Source organism: Crinia signifera, chromosome 3 (assembly GCF_055691185.1).
Source record: "Crinia signifera chromosome 3, ASM5569118v1, whole genome shotgun sequence".
NCBI lineage: Eukaryota > Metazoa > Chordata > Amphibia > Anura > Myobatrachidae > Crinia > Crinia signifera.
The window spans coordinates 25,565,878-25,588,725 of record NC_139219.1 but is presented as its reverse complement, the minus strand read 5'-3'; the positions used below and the strand labels follow the sequence as shown (position 1 = coordinate 25,588,725).

The window sequence follows — 22,848 nt, the reverse complement described above, 5'->3', positions numbered from 1 at the left end:
TGGCTGGAGCAGAGGGGGCCCAAATGAAGACTGCACACGGCTCTCCTCCTCTACTAATAGGTTACAGCATTTTCAACCACAAAAATCAGTCTGCAGAGGTTTGTATGGGGGTGTTTTTATAGCAATTTTGCCAATTTGGCCACCATTTTGAACAGCTTATATGGATAGCATTAGCTTATGGGCTACATAATGTAAACTGTAATGGGAGAGGGATCTGCACATAATGCCTCCTGTGGTGCTGTTTACATACATAATGCCCCCACTAGTTGATCTTATGACCCATACCCTTTGATTCACTATGGAAGATTTTGGTTGATGCCTTCTAGCACTGTCACGAATTTCACACCTGATCATTTGCACCTTATTCACATTACACCACACTGTATTGCTGCTTATTAACACTGCAACACAGTAGTGCCCTTTATGCATGGTATGCCACACAATAGTAGCACCCCTTATATACATAATGCAACACAGCAATGCCCCTTACACATTATACCACACATCACCCATTTCCTTCTCAGAGTGCACGCATATGTAATATACTTGAAGGTCACTTTTATATGTGTGCACGCACCACATCTTTTGATGGTCGGTGACCATCAAAAGATGTTGCTGTCCCCCCCGGCCTGCCATTGGATGTTACTGTGTAACATCCATTCACATGCCCTGCATGCAAATTGCGCTTGTAAATGGGTGGCACCAGCTAACCATTCGCAAGGCGGGTTTGGTGGACTCGCAAGGCTGCAAATTCAAATCAACCAGAATAACCCCCATAATGCCATACAGCAATGCCCCTTACACATTTATAATGTCCTTATACACATAGTGGGTAATTCTGGTCGTACCTTTGCTGCCAACTAACGCTGCCTGCCGCACACACGAATGCACACACCCCCCGCACATCCTTGTTTGTGCTAGCTCTGTTGCTTCCATGAAACAGCATCAGCTTAGCTGCTCCAACCCCTGACACAGGTCTGCCATCAGGAACTTTTGGGGCCCAGGACTCTTTTCCAATGAGCCCTCCCTCCTCAACTTACTTACCATAACCCATCTCCTGCTCCCCCATCTCCTCTTCCGCTGAGCTGCAGCCTGGAGGTCACAGAGCGCAGACTTCTTCAACTCCGGATGCCGGCGGCCAATTAAATTGCAGCACCGGCTAGTGAACCAATCAGAGCTTGCGTACAGCAGCCGCTCTGATTGGCTATGATCAGTGCACTGAGCGCAGCGCAGCAGAGGCAGTCAAGGGGGTTGCGGTGGGCAAAATGAGCTCTTCCAGAGGCCGGGGCCCAGGACAGCTGTACCCACAGGACCCCCCTATTGGTGGCCCTGCCCTGACATACATGCCACAAATCGCATGTACAGTAGGCTATAGTTGGTGTCACCCAGGACTGGACAAACTGTAGTTTACGTTCTTCAATCAGGATCTTTCATTTTAAAATTCTACGGTGGAGCCCAAACCTATTTATCTTTTGATCCATTACAGAAAGCCGTAGGCGGTGAAATGTAGTTCCGTCGCCCACTTCGTTGTAACTGGAAAGCACAATTATCATCACTTTAACAAAATCTAATTCTTTACATTAGCCTAACGGGCCTTGTGATATAATAATACAATTTGAAGTTTTGTTTTGTTTTTAAATTCCTGACAATAATGAGGTCACATGTGAGCGGCCCATCTGCCGACAGCTGGGACTAATTCCTGATGAATCCACAAACTTCCTTAGAATGTTTAACCGTTGCCATTGGTAAGACGGTGGGTATGGGGGGCAATAGTGGGCGCATTTATGTAACCTTGTAGAACGTGAATGATCATTTTTTCAATCCATTTTTTTTCCGCCCCTTTGCGACAGATACAAAGAAAGACTAAAAAAAAAAAAGCAAAAGGCTAATGCGTGGAAAATTTTACTTAGATTACAAAGAATTAGTAAAAATGTGCAGCGCCTCCATTGATGAATGGGCCAGGCTGTGTTCTTGTTTCCAGGATCATGCGGCTAACTCTTAGAATTTTTAGAAATAAGCAACTTAATAAGATTAGCTACTTAGGGAACCTTCTGAGGGTTGGGAAGCAGCCTCCTACGGCCAAACAAAGCTTTCTTCAATTGTTAATCGCCGTAGGGGGGAGGAGGGGTTGATAATATCCTTTTGCAGCCCAGGTATTTCATTTTAGCATGCCTTATAAATCAACCTGACAGGCAGTTACCTGAGCGCACAATTGTGCTGAGAATTGGGATTTTTTGGGGCTGATTCGGAATCGCTTGTTGAGTTCCGAATACAGCCCCAGCCCTGACGGTGTTTGCTTGAGCGTATGTGCAATCCCTGTGCCGTTCACTGGGGGGGGGGCGAGTAGTGGGTGGGGGCAGACACCGGCCTGGAACAGGGCAACATCAAGCGTTTTATGGGTGTCCCGATGAAAACGCCTGCATTCCCTTGTGAACGCAAGCGGGCCGATGCCTGCTCGGGGGCGTGCGGCTGATGTCACATGACGTCAGCACCCGCCCTGTCTTCGGCGATCTGCGGAGTTAATAAAAGTCACTTCTAATTATTTATTCTACTAGCAACTGCATGTAAGGGGATGTGTGGCAGCGAAGGGATTCGGCCGCCGGGGGGTGGCGTTAAGGTGCTTTCTAAGCAGTTAACAACCGCAGCTAAGCAAGCCAACCTGAATGAGGCCCTTTGTGCAAATGTCTTATGGCGCATCCCCTACATTGCTGGCTGCTGCCGCTTTAGTTACTGTATACTTATCCAGATGATAGGTCAACAGTCATTTTGTAGACACTAAACAGGTTGACAATGCCAAAAAGGTTGACATAAAATGTCGACAGTGCTTAAGGTTGACAGATAAAAAAGGTTGACAAATTTAAATGGCCACGGGCACGTTTGCCATTGCCGGGTCTACACCCAGATAGAAGTAATTATCATTTTACTTCTAACCCTTTGCTGGGACGAGGATTTCCCAGAAATATTTGTTTCCGCATTGTAATATTGGGGCAATATCCATCTTATCACAAGTGGCTGATAAATATGCCCCATAGGGTCACAGATGGATGTAAAACAACAGAGGATACGCTAAAGTGCCACAAAAGAAATTGGAGTAAGTGTTACAATGAATGATGATGGTTCAATGCTAAGAAAAAAATATTTATCTATTCCAGATTACTGTATGTGCCGTAAATTCGGGTTTATATTAATCTAAGAAACATTTCCTTAAAAGACCATTAAGTTACAATATTTTCATTGATGAAAGTACAGGATTGGATTGGCTCACAGGGGAAACTCCTGGTGGGCCCAAGTGCCTGAGGACACACCCCCTCCTGCCCCTCCTGACTTCCTGACCCTGCAGCGATTCCCTCCTTTGGGATGCTGGTGTCATTCCTTATGCTGCTGCAGTCATTCAATGAACGAATGGATTGCGAATGTGCACAACAGCGATCAGGTTCGAATAACCCCACTATTCCTGATGAGTTTACCAGCGGTTATTTCATTTCAAATGATGCTTTTACTTAAAGAAAATCTCGCAGGACACTGGGGGCGGGGGAGGTGACCGCAGCGAACAAATCGTACATGTGAGTAATACAGGGTTCCAGGAATAGCAACATTTATATTAAGGGGAGAATCACTGCGGATGTGTTTAATGACCTGAGACTATATTATTATTATTATGGGCAGCGTCAGGAATATTAATGAAGTGTAAGTCAGGCGGCATTGGCCGAGGCAGGAACAACACAAGGGCAGAAGCGTGATCCTTCTACGGATGAACAATCCTAAGATCAGATGCTTCCCTCTGAGGACACAGGTGTAGCTCTGTAGACAGGCAACATAGACGACATCAGCGCTCATTCATATTCAGGTGGTTCCACAATTCTAATGGCCTGGACTGCATTGTCCTCCGGGTCAGGAGAACATGGCCACGCTGCGCAAGGAACTCCGGGAAATAGGCCTAATGGCTGTTTTATACATTTATATAATTTTTTCTTTATGTCTTTAGTGTAAAACAGAAATCACTGTGTGCACATCACACACACACACCGAGAGTTCTTAGCCCCGCCTACCGTACGGATCGCTCAAACCGTCCGAATGCTGTAAGACGTCGACCGAACGGGCCGCTAGTGGATGTTTCAGGTGAACACCTCCTCCATCTGTGTGAACCTCCCCCATCCTCCAATGGTCGCCGACCATCGAATGATGGACCGAGCGGTCAGGCATTTTTCCGTATGAAAGCAGGGATATGGGCGGGCAGCTGGCATCCGGCTATGTCATATGTCTGCCCCCCCACACGTGCGTCACGGACGGATTACCATACGTACGCCCAGCGTTTTCATAGGAACGCCCATGAAATGTGGGGCGTACGCATATGGAAATGAGCCCAAACAGCCCTTCACGCCCCTCTCCACCCCCTGCTCGGATGGGTCCAACTGATTGTTTTCTGCACAGAATTCACACCATGTTCGAATGTGCGAGGCATTCACACATGTGCAGATACGCCTCTGCACATGCGCAAACACCAATCATCGGCCGTCCGAACGCACATGCAGCGGACCGACTCAATCAGAATAAGGCCCTATGTTTGGTTGCTGTCTGGCTGCTGGGTGCAGACAGCAGACCTTTATGCAGCTCACCTCCCCATCCTTTCCTTTCCTCCCCTCCCACAATAAAGCCACATGACGTGTGCCATAAGCTCTGCCCCAATCACAAAGCTGATGCTGCTGCCAGTGGTGTGGCAATGGTCCAGCAGAACCTGCATCAGCTTGGTAAGCCAGTGCCAGCGCAGTCTGCAGGCAGTGCCAGGATGCTGCTGCTGCATCTGCCACTGTTGTAGCATGGTTAATGGATCACCGGACGTGGGACTAGGTCCACATCACAGCGAGGCACTGTGCCCAAAGCATCTGGTAAAAAAAATGGTGAAAAACCCCATGTCAACCTCGCGACCTAACCCATGTCGACCTAACACATTTGTCGATCTAAACCCATGTCGACCTAGACGCCTGTCGACCTTCATCCGTGTCGACCTAGAACCCTGTCGACCTTGCTGCCTGTCGACCCGACGGTGTCGACCTAATGACTATCGACCTAAGTGTGGTCGATAATACGATCCACACCCATGCAGTCGTGGTGCTGCCTGACATTTTTTTCAATCCCGGTATTTCCGGGATTCAGCATTTTTTAATCCTGAATCCCAGGATTGAAAAAATGGCCCGGGATTGGCATCCCTAAATGTGTGTATAAGCAGGAGTACTACTTTTGCTGCTTATCATTTTTCACATATCAAAAAGATGTCTGCTTGGAGAAAAACCGGGAGCACTTGCTTGTGTTTGCCCCCCAAGCTGAAAGTGCCCAGACAGCCCCTGACAGGGCATATATGCACACACGCACACCCACCATTATGCTGCCTATAATTGCACTCTGCCCAGCCGCCTGTACTCCGGCGCCGTAACTCCGCCCAGTGGGAGGAGCCGCTGACTCCCATCCTCTGCTACTGTGCTGCCATGCCGGACTTTCCCCCACTGGCAGCAGCTGCTCAGTGTCCCCCACCCTCTTCTCTTCCAGCGCCACAAGTGTAGTCCCCCTCATTCCCACACACCTCATGGAGCTCCGCCCAGCCTCCAGTGCTCATTTGCAGTTGCAATTCAAACCATATTTCACACAAATTCAAAGGGCGCAGCCCCTTATGGCGGTGTGAAGAGCGCCAGGGCAGGGGCGTAACTATAACCGTGCGGGCCCCATAGCAAGATTCTGAAAGGGCCCCCCTCCCCAACCACCACTGTCATGTGTGAGAGAGGGAAAGGGTGTAGGGGAGAGAAAGGGGAATAGACAGGAAGGAAAATAAATGGAGAGAGACATATTGAGAAAGAAGGTGTCGGGTATAGAGAGAGAGAGAGAGAGAGACAGACAGACTGTGAGTCGGAGAGAGAGGGAAAGTGTGGGAAAAGAGGATGGGAGAAGAAAGATATACTGTATAAAGAGAGGTGAGATGGTGGGGGAGTGATAAAGTGTTGAGAGAAAGAGAGAGTAGGGCAAAGAGGAGCTAGAGAGAGAACAGGGGGAGAGAAATAGTGGAGAGATAGAGGGAGTCGGGGGAGTGAGAGTATACCTCACAACTTTGCACTCCACAGAGTTGGGACCCGTCGCGCTGCTCCTGTTCAGTGGCGCAGGCTGTGGCGTGTCTCCTGTGCCCTGCCGTTCTCAGCATAGGCGAATCTAGAATTATGGTAATGGGTGGTCCCAGATTTAGACATACCAGTAGGGGGACCTTTGCGCGGCGTAGCCGCGCGCAAAAAATGGGGCGTGGCCTCATGGGAAGGAGGCGTGGCATCACAAAAAGGGGTGTGGTATTACACTTTAGACCATACACCAGTGGTTCCCAAACTGTGCGCCGCGGCTCCCTGGGGAGCCGCGACGCAGTGACTGGGGTGCCGCGCCAGTGGCAAGTGTCCTGAGAGGCAGCGGGGATTGAGTTCTTAGAGGGGGCAGGGTTGAGCGGCAGAAAGTGAGTGCTTTGGGGTGTGTGAGCACCTGGAGGGGGCAGGGGGTGAGCGCCGGGAGTCAGCATGGAGTCAGTGCCCAGCAGATGGAGGGGGCGGGGGTGAGCGCTGAGATGCAGCGGAGATTGAGTGTGCTGGGAGGAGGCGGGGCTGAGCTCCGGGAGGCGGCGGGCAGTGAGCTGAGCAGCTGGAGAAGGCAGAGGTACGAGCGGGATGAGTTAAAGTCAGCCTGTGGCAGTGGGCGGGGGAGAGGAGGAGGATGGCTCAGGTGAAGTGCCAGCTCCTGGAGCCTTGTAGGTTAGAGGGCGCTCTGCCAGTGACGTTCTCCTTAATTGTGCTGAAGGCCGAGTGTTGAGGTGAGCCAGCCAGGGAGCATGCATGCAGCACTAAGGCCAGTGCTGCTATGTACATGCATACCCCTGACAGCCAGGAAATATCCTCTGCCTGCCTTCCGGCTATCAGGATCAGGCTGCAGTACCCCCCATATTGCTTTGTGCTGTGTCCAGCAGCGCATCTAGCATAGAAAGGGGCAGGACAGGGGTACATGTAAGAAGTACCGCCAGGTCACAGTTTAGGTTTGACAGATGTGCCCATGGGCTACACCTGTTATTATCCCCCCTACAAGCAACCCCTGCCACACCACAAGCTCTGGAACCTGTACGGTCACCATTATGGCCATGCCCCCAATTCAGTACGGGGGGGGTGGGGGGGTGGGCGTGCAAAAACATACCCTTGCTCCAGGCACCATGTTACCTAGCTACATCTCTGTGAGCAGGGGGCTTGCCTGTGACTGGGGTCAGACGGTGGTGGCTGCAGGAGTGTGCACAGCGGGCAATTGTCCTGAAGGGGATGAATGAGCTGTGACAAGAGGAGCTGAAGAAGCGGACCCGATACAGTGGATCGGTCGCTGGCTGGCAGCAATCTACAGGTATGTGAGTTTAATGGGCCCTACACACGTAACAACACGTTGAGCATGCTGCAAATTCACACCATGGGTGACTATCAGACGACTGCATGTGCGCACGGTATGCTGTGTGCATGCGCAAGCTGTCTGTATGAAGACAGGCAGCTAATTGATTGACACCCTCCGGCCGCAACCATGCATTTTCTGGAATTTCTTCAGAAAATGCAAGTGTCGGGCGGGGGTACAATTATTCGATGGTGAGCGATTTTCCCCCTGTGCACACATCTGCAAACATGTTTGCAAGCCGTGCACGGGGCAGGGGGGGGGGATGAGTTTGGCGGATGTGGTATGGGATTTCCGACAGTCACTATCCTGACGTTGGGATCCTGACTGCCCGGAGTCAGACAGCATGGCGAGTGCAAAATAAGCCCCTTGCGGGCTCGCTGCACTCGCCACGCTGCAGGCACGATTCTATTCTCCCTCTATGGGGGTCGTGGACCCCACGAGGGAAAATAGCTGTCGGGCACCCGGCTGTCTACGTTTTGACAGACGGGATCCCGACGTCGGATAAATGACTGTCGGGATCCCGACTGTTGGGAACCCGTCCGGCACCCGAGTTTGGCGGGGTAGCCGTTAACCTGCTAGCTGGGCTCCGAACGTTTGCAGCCCAGCAAGCAGGTCTGAATCAGGTTCTTAGAAGACCTTGATAGAAAGCCTGGCCTGTTTTTTTTTAAATACAGTAGGTCCTTGTGACCAGGTATGCCCTGCATACAGTACATAGCATTGTTTTGACCTAACTAACTGAAAAAAGGGATAGTTCGGTAATTATTTTGGCTTAAGGGTGCCTTGAAAAAGTCATGGACACCCAAAGGGTGCCTTGGACTGAAAAAGTTTGGGAACCACTGCCATACACAGTAATGCTCATTACACATTTTAGCAAACTCCGTAATACCCATTACACATAAAGCCACACGCCGTAATGCCACTTACACATAAGGCAACACACCATAATGCCCATTACACATTGTGCCACACATCATGATGCCCAGTACATACTATATAACAAAATGCAGGGATTTGCCACATAAGTGCTGCTTACCTACGTGCTCATTGCTAGGGGGTTCTTGCTTGATGGCACTATAGTACCCATTACACATGATGCCGCACACCATAGTACCCATTACACATGATGCCGCACAAAATAGTACCCATTACACATGATGCTGCACACATAATGTCCCTTACACATGATGCAGCACACATAATGCCGCTTACACATAATGCTGCACACCGTAATGCCCCTTACACATTAAGCCACACATTATGTGTAATGCCCCCACATACCACCACTTGTAGCGTCCCTTAAGCAATGTCCCCAAAAGTGCCACTTACTGTAAATATTTATATGAGCCTTTTCTGCTGCTGCAGGGAGAGATGGAGAGCGGTGCAGCTGCTTCTATGGGGAGAGGAGCAGAGCGCAGAGCACGCTCCCACTCCCCTCCTGGTGTCCCCTCTATCCGAGTGGACATTTGAAATATTGTGCGCGCTGTTGTTGTGCGTGACGTCGGGGGAGCACGCCGGGCGCCGGCACCACATGATTAAAGGGGGGGGGGGGCTGAAGTGAAAGCGGGAAGAAGAATTGGAGTGGAAGCTGCCGGGGTGACAGTCATTGACAGCTGGGCAGAGAGCAGGGGGCTGCCTGGCTGTATTCAGAGCACTGCAGGTCACGGCTGTTTGAAATAATACCCCTTTCACAACAGAAAATGCAGGGATTTACCCGGGAATATGGTCCCAGGATCATGCAGGGACATTCCCAGGCTGACCCCTTATACACCAGCCTAGTCCCTGCATTTTCTGGTGTGAGGGGGGAGAGACAACCACTCCCCTCTCCCTACCCCCCTTTACCAACCAGCTATATCTTCGGAACCAACTGACCCATTTACATGAGACCAGTATCATATTGAAGAACTTTTGAGTTGGCTTCGAATGATTTTGGTCCCGTGAAACTGGGCTTCTTGGTTCCAGAGAAATCTGCCCTCAAAGAACATAAACCGTCATGAAATTACATTTAAGAAATTAAACAAAAACGGTTTCACCTCAATATCCCTGGAACCAATTAAACTTCAGATTGAAGGCCCAGCGATTTGGGTTCGACTGAGATCAACCTCGAGCTTCAGTGATACCGAAGGGGGAACTGGCAGCTGTTGAACTGGGTGGGGGTCGGAATTAGCGGGTCCCATGTTATCCTATAGGGAAAACATTCCAACTTTGCCTGGTCGTATCTCCGGTTCCCAGGGGGCTAGAGACACGGGGCTGGGCTCATTAGAAAGCCCCATCCCTCAGCTACAAAATGGGCTAATGGGTGGTCCTGTGCACCCCCGGACCACCCCCTAGATTCGCCTATGGTTCTCAGCTATGTCAGCGCAGGGTCTTCTGTATCCTGCATTCAGCAGCGGTGCGTCTCCTGTGGACAGTTCTAAGTCATTGGCGCTGGATCTCCTGTGCCCCGCGGTCCTCAGCCATCAGCATTGAGTCTCCGGTTCTAGCCGTCACCGCGTAGTCTCTCTTCAATGTCCTGCAGAAATCAGCCCCAGGTGTTCTGTCCTCTGTAGTTAGCAGCACGGCCAGCGCCCGGTTTCCTGTGTGCTGCAGTCGGCAGCGTCTGCCTCCTGCTTCTACCGCAGCTGAAGGGGGGCAGGTGACAGCGGCATGGAACAGCGGCACAGCCGCTGCCTGCACTGCAGTATGTAATTTTTTTAAAAAAACACCTGAAAAAATAGGGTGCAGGCCAGGGGAATGCCAGCTGTCCATGGGGCCCCCCAAGTGGCCGGGCCCCATAGCAGCTGCATCCCCTGCACCCACTGTAGTTACGCCACTGCGCCAGGGCGCGATGAATCACCTAGTATGCAACATAAGCTCAGCAACTAATGCATTTGGTGGTCACATACTGTATAAAAGCTTCTGACAATAAATGATGTATATGTAAAGGTGCCACAAGGGGTATTGTTACATTAAGCTCTGCTCACACATAGCCTAGATAATATATTGTTGTAGAGCCATCGATAATGCAATAAACCTATAGGAAGCGATATTGTGATTAATGCGCCTCTTATTTACTGTTTTTACTTAAAGTATCATCAATTTCCAGCCCGGCCTGCCTCTATAATGCACCGTTATTTACCATTATGTAGCATTGCAACCTGTGTTTTTTTGCAACTTTTTTTTTTTTACATTAAAGTGTCAGCGAGAGAGCTGTCTCAAGGAGGGAAGTGATTTGGGCGCCTTCCATACTCCATAATGTTGCAAACAAAACCCCTTTTTAATAGCATTAATAGGCAGTGCCAGCAGCTGTAGGCACGACATGCCAGCAAGAAGAGGAAGATCAGAAAAAAGAAGCTTTTTAGTGAAAGATAGCGAGCCTCAGATACTTGCAGGTTTAAGCTAACAACGTGGATTTATACCCAGCTCCGAGTGATGTTCCGCTGCCCTAATATAATCTAAGGTTCTCACATTTCCTCTGTATGGGCAGGGACCCAGGAACTGGCTGGCAGATTGGGAGCAACTGACCGAATCCTCTTGTAGAATGAGAACACACCTTTTAGCTGAGGTCAAACCCAGGATTCTAAAATTGCATTGGGATCTCATCTATCACTCACCACTACAGAACGCCAGGCCCCGGCTTCTGTCTGTTACCAGAATGAGTAGTACGCCACTCTATCACTGTCAAGTAACAACTGCAGCTTGCTTAAAGACCTATGAAAGATAATTAGGTATTTGATTGTACTCTCCACACATTGGCAAACCCAGGGGGGGGGGTTACAATTGCCCGGAAAGCTCCATTCCCTAAGTGGCAAATACATTGAGCATAGAGGGCAAAAGGGATCTACTACACATGCCCAGTGGCAGCAGATTTTCCTGCCATGTCTGCTGTGTGCCTGTCTGTAGGTTTGGGCATTCAATCATGGCAGCTGGCATCCTCAAAGGGTGGTTACATCTGGCTGCCACGGTCGTACACACTCTCAGCCACTCTATCTGTGACTCAGATCACTCCTGGGGTGTCCCAGCCCACATAGGATATATAATATAGCCTTGGCGTGCGAGGCAGCTTGCGCTGGAATTCCCAAATGGCACTCAGACAGCTGAATCGTACCCATTCCCTAGTGTCCGCTTCATAAGCTGCACCAAAGAGGGAATTGTTCCCAATTCATATTAGGCCACACTATAATGGTGGCACTTCATATAATGCCACATCAGAGTGCACCATATTATGTAACTTTATAGTGCCTTCAGATCATTTTAACCACATTCCAATAAGCAGGTCCAGGGGCATAACTAGACACATTGCAGACCCCAAGGCAAATGTTTGTAAGGGCTCCTAGGTAATACCCAATGGTGACAAATGTAACACGCATGTAACTGTGACAGGGAAGGTGGCCCCTCTCAGCTCTGGGCCCCATAGCAGCTGCACTCACTGCACCTATGGCAGCTACACCCCTGTATATAAGTTATAACACATGAAACTGTGACAGGGAAGGTGGCCCATCTTAGCTGTGGCCCCTATAGCAGTCTATCCCTGTATATAACACATGTAACTGTGACAGGGAAGGTGGCCCCTCTCAGCTCTGGGCCCCATAGCAGCTGCACTCCCTGCACCTATGGTAGTTACACCCTGTATATAACACATGTAACTGTGACAGGGAAGGTGGCCCCTCTCATCTCTGGCCCCATAGCAGCTGCACCCCCTGCACCTGTGGTAGTTACACCCTGTATATAACACATGTAACTGTGACAGGGAAGGTGGCCCCTCTCAGCTCTGGGCCACATAGCAGCTGCACTCCCTGTACCTATGGTAGCTACACCCCTGTATATAACACATGTAACTATGACAGGGAAGGTGGCCCCCCTCAGCTCTGGGCTCCATAGCAGCTGCACCCCCTGTACCTATGGTAGTTACACCTCTGTATATAACACATGTAACTGTGACAGGGAAGGTGGCCCCTCTCAGCTCTGGGCTCCATAGCAGCTGCACTCCCTGTACCTATGGTAGCTACACCCTGTATATAACACATGTAACTGTGACAGGGAAGGTGGCCCCTCTCAGCTCTGGGCCCCATAGCAGCTGCACTCCCTGTACCTATGTTAGCTACACCCCTGTATATAACACATGTAACTGTGACAGGGAAGGTGGCCCCTCTCAGCTCTGGGACCCATAGCAGCTGCACCCCATGCACCTATAGTAACTATACCCTTGCCAGGTTCCTCGCTATAGCAAACAAAGATTCTCCATTGGAACGGTGATATTGTCATTAATGCATATAAAACTTTGTTTTTCTCATAGACCATAAATACATGCCCATTTTCTAGTGCATGCTTTATGTTTTGCCTGTAATTGTTTATGCGCTTTGTTATATATTTTATATTCTGTGTTTAATCCTTGTGATATATCCCACAGCCTGTGTGTAGCGCATAATATAGCTCTGTTTTAGGTCTTTCCTGTTACCCAATTAATCTCGCCTGCGCACAGAGAGTCTACGGATAGGAGCGCAGCACAGGCTTGTGATTCCACAGCTGAACACATCCCCTATTAGATCTTCGCTCCCTGTCCCTCGGGCTGGCTGCTTTCTGTGACTCCTACCAGCATTGTGACATATGTATAAGGAAAGAATGGACGCTGTGTTCAGGAACTTAAAAAAAAAATTGGGCTGTGATGAGATTCTGTCTGTCACAAATTTTCTAGATGAAATTATAAGTACAATTGCCGTGTCTGGGAGGGTGGGTCCCTCACAGCTGGGACATCCTGCTGCAAAGCCCATTCTGCAACTTGCCGGACCCCTGTAAAGGTCCCTTTCCTATTACTCAGATGGACGCTTGCCAAAACGAGCCGGGCTTTTGAGTTGACAACATGGTGGCTCAGTGGTCATGTGCACGTGGGTGTGGGCGAAAGCCTGCCTGGATTCTCATCATCGTTTTTTTCTCTTCTTGTTTCCTGATGTCTACTGAAATCAGATGGGTGAAAATCGGGGGACCCGTTGGGCACAGGCCAAAGCCGTTCCGGATCTCTCTGGACTATCTCGATGACCGGGGGGCGACAGTGGCCGCCGTGGATTCCTTCGCCATGAAAAACTGCACTCGAGGTAATTTGCTTGGCTGTAGAATGTGTGCTCGTCCCATCGCGCTGGGCCGATTCCTTAATGGCCCCCGGCGATATTATGTAACATTTGTAATGCTATGAAATTTTAATGCCAAATGAACACACTTAAGTGCATTAAAAATTGAAATATGTTATTTCATAAGAAACTAAATTACTGGCGCTGGATAATCTGGGTATTTAAGGAACTCTAGTTTTAAAGGATTTAGAGACCGGGAAATTACTCCGTGAACAAAATTGACTTCAACTAAAGCTGAAAAAATTGTAAAGTTAGGGGCATATTTTTAATTGTACAGTTAGGGGCGTATTTATCAACCTGTACCCTAGAGTAACGTCCAATTGAGCTGCGACAATGTTTCCTGCGCATGCTTTGGGAAAAATGCGTTGGCCCATGCACAGGAGATAACAAGGCGATGGCGATGTGCCGTAGCCCTCGCTATCTGTTGCACGTGTGCTAGCGCCATTTCTCTGGCCCGCTCATTTGGTAGAACACCACTGCATACATTATACGAAGTGCAACATATTTTAGCACCAGCCTGTGTGCCAACATCTCTGTGAGAGATGTTAAAAATACCAGCTAAAAATGCTAGCGCTGCTCACATTTGTTATATCAATTCAAATAAAAAAATGTTGCGCAGAAAAAGATTATGAGTGGCATGTAATAGGATGAGATATTTCAACTTTTGCAGGGGTTTTTTTTGTCAAAAAACTTTAGAAATTTGCACGTTTTCTGAAAATCGCGCATGTAATAGTATGCGAATTGCGGTAAAAAATCATGCTTTACATGTCACCCTATATTTCCTATAGGAGGTAATCATTACAGGTCATTATTATGAATAAAAATGCTTGCTTTTCAATTTTCACACCTATTTTGACAAATTTACTTGGCACTCAAAGGGTTAAAATACAGCTATTTTTATTTTTGGGGGGCTATTGCGTAACTACAGTATCCACTTCATGCCATTATCTGGAAGGTGGACACAAAAGAGGTTAGGCAGTGTAAGTGAGTGTTATTTGTATAGCGCACTTTATCCGACAGGACACAAGGCGCTTTACAGACATCAAACATCGCACATAATACGTAGGGTTTGGGAATACAGCAATAGACAAGTCACACAGACATAACAGAAAGCCCTGAGAGCACAGTAGGCTTCCATGAGATAACAAGGTACCAGGTGAGGCAGCCATGTTAGGTGCACTGGATTACCCTGGGTGGAATAGGTTACCCCTAGAAGAAATGACACACAACGGGGTGATTGCAGGGTAGAGTAGGGTCCCAATAAAACAGTCAGGTCCATGTATATCTCATCCCATCCACAAGTGTACCTGATGAGGCAGCCATGTTGGGTGCACTACAAAGGTTACACTGTGGGAGATGAGCCATACAAGGACACAGTGCACATATGGGAGAGCGGGTGCTTGTGTAGTAGTATGATATACAGTGTAGGGAAACATCCATGTGAACTACATCCTGTCCACAGGGGAACCATCCGAGGCAACCAGCTGGGGGGCACTGCTTAGGTCACTGCTGGCAGGGTGTGCGGTCAGTGGAGGTACGCATTACAGGAATAGAGCATGTTGGGGTAGAAATACACTGTTGGGGGTAATAAGTGCCTCAACCTCAACCCCCGATTATCCCCAACAGATCATGTGTTGAGGTGGGATAAGTACTGACCTATCTAACTCACCTGGGCTTGTTTAAAGTCATCCACAAAGCATGATCAGTTGGTGGTTTTTGGGGGACCAAAGCCTGAAACCCAGCACTTTCCCTGTGAGGTCCAGGTACTAGAAACTTAAATTGTAATAAATTGGATGTTTCTGTACTGTGAACACAATAGGTGGAACTATTAAAGCAAAAGCCTTTTTTTAAGGGTTAATTATAAAACTGCTTTTCATTTGTGGGTGTGCACCTATTTGTGTGATCGACTGATTATCTGGTTGATCTACTGGCCTTGGGTTACATCCAATAAAACCCCAACTGTATAGAGGGGCAAAGGCTGTCCCGGACATTTTGGGGTCAATCCTAGTAAATGCTATTTCGCTACTTTCAGCCCGAATTCGTTGAAAAATGCTTACTATTGTATGGAGCAGCATGCACATTTTTGTGAATTTTTGGCTGCTGCCAAATGCACCTCCCCCCCTGAACGAATACGCTCACTATCATGCGTGTGAATGTGTACGTTTACACACACACTCGCGTGCGGCCGCACAGAGGAAAAATCACTTGATGGTCGTTTACCATCAACTGAATTTTTTTTTGCTCTGTTCGTGGATAAGTCTATAATGTGTAATCCTCTGAATTAGGCCCAGCATCTGTATGTATTCCCTAGTAATATCCCCATGTATGTGTACGTCCATAATTACCTGAATTGGTTACTCTGTCTGAGCGATGGCGAATCATGTCGACTAAGTGTGTGTGTTTGTGTGTGTGTGTGTACATATATGCGGGTCCAAACTCAGCTGTAAATTGCAGTTTCAAAGTACAGCTGTGTGTGGGCTACAGCCAAAAGCAGACAGTATTTATCCTGAATACAAACATATATGCATCTACACCCTCACGGCATGGTTTGTTCCAGATGCACCAAGTTACTGGTTTTGTTTCCTTTGCTCCCAGCACAGAATCAGGTCCTAGGACCTTATTCAGATCCATGCGGTCCTCCGTACGTTCACACGGAGGACCGATGTTGAGCGTCTGCATATGCGCAGGCACGTTTCTGCAGATGCCGGGTGCGTGCACCCACGGTGGGGGCGGAGAAGCCAGCTCCATTAGCATATGGGAACGCCCAGCGTTCCGTGGGCGTTCCCATGAAAACGCTGGGCTTTCTCAGGATAATGAGGCTGTGACGAACATGCGGGGGGCCGAATGTCAGCTGCGTGCCCTGTCCTCGCACAGGGCGCCCACAGTTTAGAGTCACTATATAGGTGTCTCTGAACTGCAGGCGCCAGAGAAATCATTCGATGGTCGGTGACCTTAGAATAATTTCTCCTCGCCCGTGAATGGATGATCAAACATCCATTTGCAGCCGTGCAGGGGTCATGCGAGCGGGGGGAAAATTCACAGCCATGCGAGTCCATCAGAATTGGGTTCCTAGTTCTATAAATTGGGATATTTATACCTTTTGGCTGCGGTTCCACCTGTACTAAGCTCCTACTACAGCAGATGCAGCATTTCTTGTCAGGACCTCAGAGATGACCCCCAGTGCACCCCTGGCCTGGAGGCCCCTCTCCTGGGCTCTATACTCCTCTCATCCCGGTCACAGAGGAGGAATACCGCTGCTTCTGAGGGCAGCAAATCCAATTACTCGTCCTGTGTGAGCAAAAATAAATACATTGCTGCTGCTGGCTCCAATAAATCATTTCATCTTCCTTCCTTCATCCTCTGTTTACTTGTGGTTTGCTAATTCTGTTTGGGTGATGTTTGTCTCCTACCTCAGATCCCGGAAAACCGGGCAGCCCACATATAGGCCCTTATTCAGATCTGAGCACAGTACAAATTTGTTCTCAAAATGGGCAAAACCATGTGCACTGCAGGTGGGGCAGATGTAACATGTGCAGAAAGAGTTAGATTTGTGCGAGTTATTTTGTTTCTGTGCAGGGTAAATACGGGATGCAATAATTTTACACTGCAATTTAGATTTCAGTTTCAACACACTCCACCCAATTTGACTCTCTCTGCGCATGTTACATCTGCCCCACCTGCAGTGAACATGGTTTTGCCCATTTTGAGAACAAATTTGTACTGCGATAAGATCTGAATAAGGGCCAAGGAGCACGTGAGCGAGGTCCAACTCTTCTTGTCCAGATATCATGAGAACTTGCAGTGTCCTTAGCGATTAGAGACTTTTACCGCACAAGGTCAACAATGGAAAAAAGAGTCGACACAAGTAAACGTTTGCTGTGGAGAAGTTTGATGCATGAATTGGTTCGGATGAGGATGTCACATTTTTCTGGTGTCAATGTCGACACCTAAACATATGGACCCCATTTAGGTCGACAGTGTCCTGGTCAACAGTCAAAAGGTCAACCTCTATTGATCACAGTCATAGGCACTTGAAAAATGTTGATCATGTCGACCTAATGCATGTCAACATTTTCCCTGTGTCAACCTTTTCACTGTCGACCGATAGTGGTCAACCTTTTGACTGTCGACATAGACATTGTCAACCTAATGACCACGCCCCTCCCGTAGCATGCTCTGAGGCCATTGTTCAAGAACTGAAAAAGAAATTTACCAAAACTCGTGTCAACCCTTTCAGGTGTCTTGCGTAGACATTTGGACCTATTGCTTGTGTTGACTTCTTGACCATGTCGACCACCTATTGACTCCCGACCTAGAGCCATCGGGATACGCCGTTTATCAATGTACAGTACAGACACATGTTCTACTGTAGATCTAAATCTATTAAGTATCTGGATGATAGGTCAAGAGTTAATAGAACAACACCAAAAAGTCAACATGCGCAAGGACATTGACAAAAGGTTGACACAAGAAGAATGTTGACGTGGTTAATACATGAAAAGGCCAACATGAGGTTTTTTTTTTTTTTTTTTACTTTACTTTTTTTCCTACTTTACCATTGACGTTGACTCATGTATCCAGATCGGCAAAATGTCCCAAACTCATCGGTAGCGGAGAGAGGCACCTGGCCAAAAGCATAGCGAGTGAAGACCTGACACCAGGAATACCTGTAAAACTCTTATGGACCTTTTCCATATCGACCTTTTGCCAGTGTCGAAAAGACAAAAGAACTGTCCCTTTTGAAGGAACAGAAAGGCGCCTGTTATATGAGGTGTCTTTCCAAAAGCAGCTGCTGGGGTACAGGGGTAGTCAATCCCTGTGGGTACTTTTCAAGAAAGGAACACAACAGTAGCAGAGAAGTAGCGCTGAGGTTACAATGACTAAACAATGATAGGTTGGAAATAATATTTTATGTAAATTCGCAGATAAAATTAACATACACACATGTAACAATTACTGTACATAGAAATTAATTACAATTCTCACTGGTAGGAGGGACCACTGGTCTAAATATTAGGAATCTCAGTCCAAATGGTAAGTGCACTTGACCATATTTTTACCTCGTGTACCTCTGCTGGATGGGGAAAGGGTGATGGTTGGCGGGGCAAATCAACCGTTCCTCTCTATTTACACGGTGTCCTGTTGGGTGCCGCTGGAGGAGTCAGGTAAGGTTGTATCACTTGTGCCTTTAGTTGAAAGGGGGTATGGCCCGGGATCCCAGGATGGTGTACTGGGGTGAGATGAACCCAGGTAAAGGGAGTCCTCCTGTGCGTGACACGTGTGTCCGGTGTCACTATGTGGGTATTGTCACCGATTGGAGCTGATCGCAGGTTCTTATATTGGGGGGGGGGGGGGGGGGGGTGGTAGGGGACACCCAAAGCTCAGACAGGTGGCCAAGGTGGAATTTAGCTCACCCGGAGGTGGGTGTCAACCGGTCGCCCCTGATTTTTGTGGTTGGAGTTTGGCTGTGAACCTGTTGTGATCGATGGAAGGAGGCATCACAGTCTCAACAGGTGGCTGGAGATGGTATAGCTCACCTGGAGTATTTTGTATCCGTGGTGGGGCTGTAATGGTCCCCAGAAGCAGAGATGCCAAGAAGAGGTCTGGAGGTGATGGTGGTCCAATCCTGCATGTGAGAAGGGCTACAACTGACGCGTTTCGCCACTTGCTGTGGCTTTTTCAAAGGTGCCCTCCAGTGTAGTGGTTAGGGGTATATATACCCAAAGCAATGAAAATACAATTGGTGTTCAATTAGGGCAATCAGCTCTATGGCACCGGAACACGGGACTGGTGGTGCTGTCTTGTCTACGCTTGTCGGCGTCGCTATGTGTCATCTCAATAAAGTGTTTTTTTGCCAGTGTCGACCTTGTTTATGTCAACCTTTTGTTGAGGTCGTCATTGTCCATGTGGACCCTATGGTGTAGACCTATTAACTGTCTATTTTGACACTGTTGACCCATTGATTCATAACCCATCTATTGGGGCCTATATATTATTTATCAGTGTTTTTCAGCTGCAGATAACAATCTGTGCTGCATTTTATAGTTCTGATTTATCAGCACAATATATGCCGATTCAGTGATTCCGACCAATGTCACATTGGCCTTTATTCAGATCTGATCACAGTACAAATTTCTTTGGAAAATGGTCAAAACCATGTGCACTGCAGTTGGGGCAGATGTAGCCTGTGCAGAGAGAGTTAAATTTGGGTGGGGTGTGTTGAAACTGAAATCTAAATTGCAGTGTAAAAATAATGCAGCCAGTATTTACCCTGCACAGAAACAAAATAACTCACACAAATCTAACTCACTCTGTACATGTTACATCTGCCCCACCTGCAGTGCTCATGGATTTGCCCAGTTTCCAAACAAATGTGTACTGCGATCAGATCTGAATAGAGGCCATTGTGAGGTGTCTGGTGCAACCAGAGATGGATCCGAAGATCTCCTTTATGGGGCAGTGTAAGTGAGGGCAAATATCAGTGCACTTGTCTTAAGGCCTGTCTGATGGATGGGCGATAGTTTATGCTAACACAATTCTTGTTCCACCTACCCTTCCCAGCCACAGCAAGGCAAAAGCTGCTGCAGCAGCCAGAGCAGGTGTCAACTACCCACCTACCCTACCCAACCACAGCAGAGCAGGAGCTGCTGCAGCAGCCAGAGCAGGTCTCCAACTACCCACCTACCCTACCAAACTACAGCAGGGCAGAAGCTGCTGCAGCAGCCTGAGCAAGTCTCTAACTATCCACCTTCCCTTCCCAACCACAGCATGGCAAAAGCTGTTGCAGCAGCCAGAGCAGGTGTCCAACTACCCACCTACCCTACCCAACTACAGCAGGGCAGAAGCTGCTGCAGCAGCCAGAGCAAGTCTCTAACTATCCACCTTCTCTTCCCAACCACAGCATGGCAAAAACTGCTGTAGCAGCCAGAGCAAGTCTCCAACTATCCACCTTCCCTTCCCAACCACAGCAGAGCAAGGCCTTATTCAGTTGGGTTGTAGTTTTGGGAGGACTCTCAGAACTACAGCCGAGATGGGGTAGCACTTGACAAGGCTATACCATACGCTGGATACCACCCCATGAGGCATACAGTATGCAAACATTTTGTGTTTGCGTCACTGAAATTCTAGCACTTCCCTATACAGCGAAGCACTCGCACAATACCTGCTGCCCCCTGGCTGTGCAGCCTAGCCAAGTGCAGGTCAGCAATTTTCCGGGTTACAGCCATTGACATCCGTCGCCATACGTGCATGCACAGAAGTGCGGAAATTGCCGAATAGCGATATTATGCACTTTTAAGATGGGCGCTGAATTACACCCACGGTCCAATATGAGTCCCCAGAGTAAATGATTCTCTTGTTCCATGATAGACACCAGCTGAGACGTGGCGCCGGACGCCTCTGCCACACAATTGGGTATCATGCAGAATCAGTCTAGGGTTGGGCGCCCATCCCTTCTCTTTGATTCTATATTCGTATAGAGGCGTGAAACAGTCAGACCCAAAATGAAGAGTTTTATGTAACCGTCTTCGGTTAGGACTTCAGTTGGGACTGACACCGGGTGCATTATTCATCGTTTATTATATTATTTAGTATTTTGCATTTTCAGTTGCACTTGGTCATGTTCTAGAATTTAATTTATATTTTTGTTGTCAACTGGGATGATTCCCATCTTCCACTGGTCCGAGTATGTAGCCAATCAGACGAGCACTGAGTGTTGTTAGAGCAGGTAAATGTGCTGGTGGTGTCGGAGGCAATTGTCCCCAGAGGCATTGTCATCAGCAGTGCAGAGTATATCAGGAGATGAGTGATGTGTCAGCGAGGACAGGGCCATTGTGCTCAGCAGCACAGAGTATAGCAGGAATGAGTGATGTGTCAGCGAGGACAAAGCTGCACGTGGCAGGGGCATTGTACCCAGCAGCACAGAGTACAACAGCAGAACAGGGATGTGTCGTTGAGAACAGGGCTGCATGTGACAAGGGCATTGGGCAGTGGAGGGTAGGAACGAGTGCGTCGTGGGCGCGTCCATAGAAATGCTGGAAGTGCCTGGCCGAACGCAGGCCTTCCTCTGCCTGCTAGGGGCATGGACAGGCGGGGGGGGAGGGGGACACATGCGTTCTGCATGGCGGCTTTAACCTGCTCGCTGATTCCAAGCACCCGCAGCACAGCGAGCATGTCTGAATCGGGCCAGTGTGCGGTCGACCCCGGCATGCCGACATATTAACAGAACTTTAACAGTGTCGACTTTACAACATCAACCATTTATATACTGTATATTCCAATACGTTCTCAGTGATTTCGTTTTTTATTTTCCGCTTGTCCATCACTCTGATTCCAGAAAGTCTCGGATTTAATAGGAAGCAGCATCTGCCGCATTATAGTAATAATAACAGAACCTTCCCTACTAGAATATGTTGCTATACAGAACACGTCTCATTCACTGAAATCGCGTCGCCTCGGGGCAGGTTTCTTTATGGCATCTCTGAAATGAGAAGATTAGCCAGCGTGTCTCTCCGGGACATTCCTGTGACGCTGTGACACCCCGGAGCTGGCTCAGCGCTATCACATCCCCTCGGCGGCTTCTCTTAAATTATAGTAACATATTTGATTTCATTATGAAATGGCTACGCAAAAGACAATGCGGGGAGATGCGACGGCGGAACACTAAAGTATCCGTCGCTGCAATCAGTGCGCTCATTCTGGCTCTGTCTAATCCATCTGTTGTAAAAGAACCGATCACTGGTATCGTATCGCACCTGCAAAACCCTCTGTCTTCATTCAGCTCATTCCCCAGGTGCTGAGATATTTTACTCAAGACGCTTACGTTGGAATTTATTCCAAAACTAGTATTATATTAATTATACCTCTTTCACACTTGCAAGCTGGGATTTAAGTTCCGGGTGCGACCCGGCTTGCAAGTGCTTTCACACTGGCCATCCGACCCGGAATGAAGTCGGGCAGGTGGCGTCATCTGGAGGCTTGGCCGGGGAGGTGTCAGCACCTCCCAGCGGCGCATTTTCACTGCAGTGAACGGGATCTGGGTCATGCTGACCCGGAATACTCGTTCACACTGACCGCATCCCGTGTCAATTCCAGGTTCTACCCAGGTCAGGACCTGGGTAGAAATCCCGGAATGCTGAACACGGGATATTCGTCTAAGACACTTTCACACTGAGCTAAATCCCGGGTTAATGCGTGTTCATGTGCAAAAACCCGGGATATTTTTGCAAGTGTGAAAGGGGTATTAGAAGGGTAACTAACACATCCCTTTGCACGCATCCGGCAGCAGGAGAAATCGTTA

At 48.5% G+C, this 22,848-nt stretch overlaps 1 protein-coding gene and 1 long non-coding RNA gene across 5 annotated transcripts in view; one reads left to right on the top strand and one right to left on the bottom strand.

The window, feature by feature from the left end:
- ALK (ALK receptor tyrosine kinase) overlaps positions 1–22,848 on the top strand; it is a 601,111-nt gene that overhangs the window by 417,789 nt on the left and 160,474 nt on the right. For 2 of the 3 annotated variants that reach the window (XM_083175495.1, XM_083175496.1), the window contains exon 5: positions 13,390–13,517. The exons of the other annotated variant lie outside the window; for it this stretch is intronic. In XM_083175495.1, coding sequence (XP_083031621.1) covers positions 13,390–13,517 — 128 coding nt within the window. The remainder of the gene's footprint in view (positions 1–13,389; positions 13,518–22,848) is intronic. 3 annotated transcript variants of the gene reach the window in all.
- The window catches only part of LOC146063264 (uncharacterized), a 293,909-nt gene that overhangs the window by 261,136 nt on the left and 9,925 nt on the right, over positions 1–22,848 (bottom strand). The gene's annotated exons all lie outside the window — the stretch shown is intronic.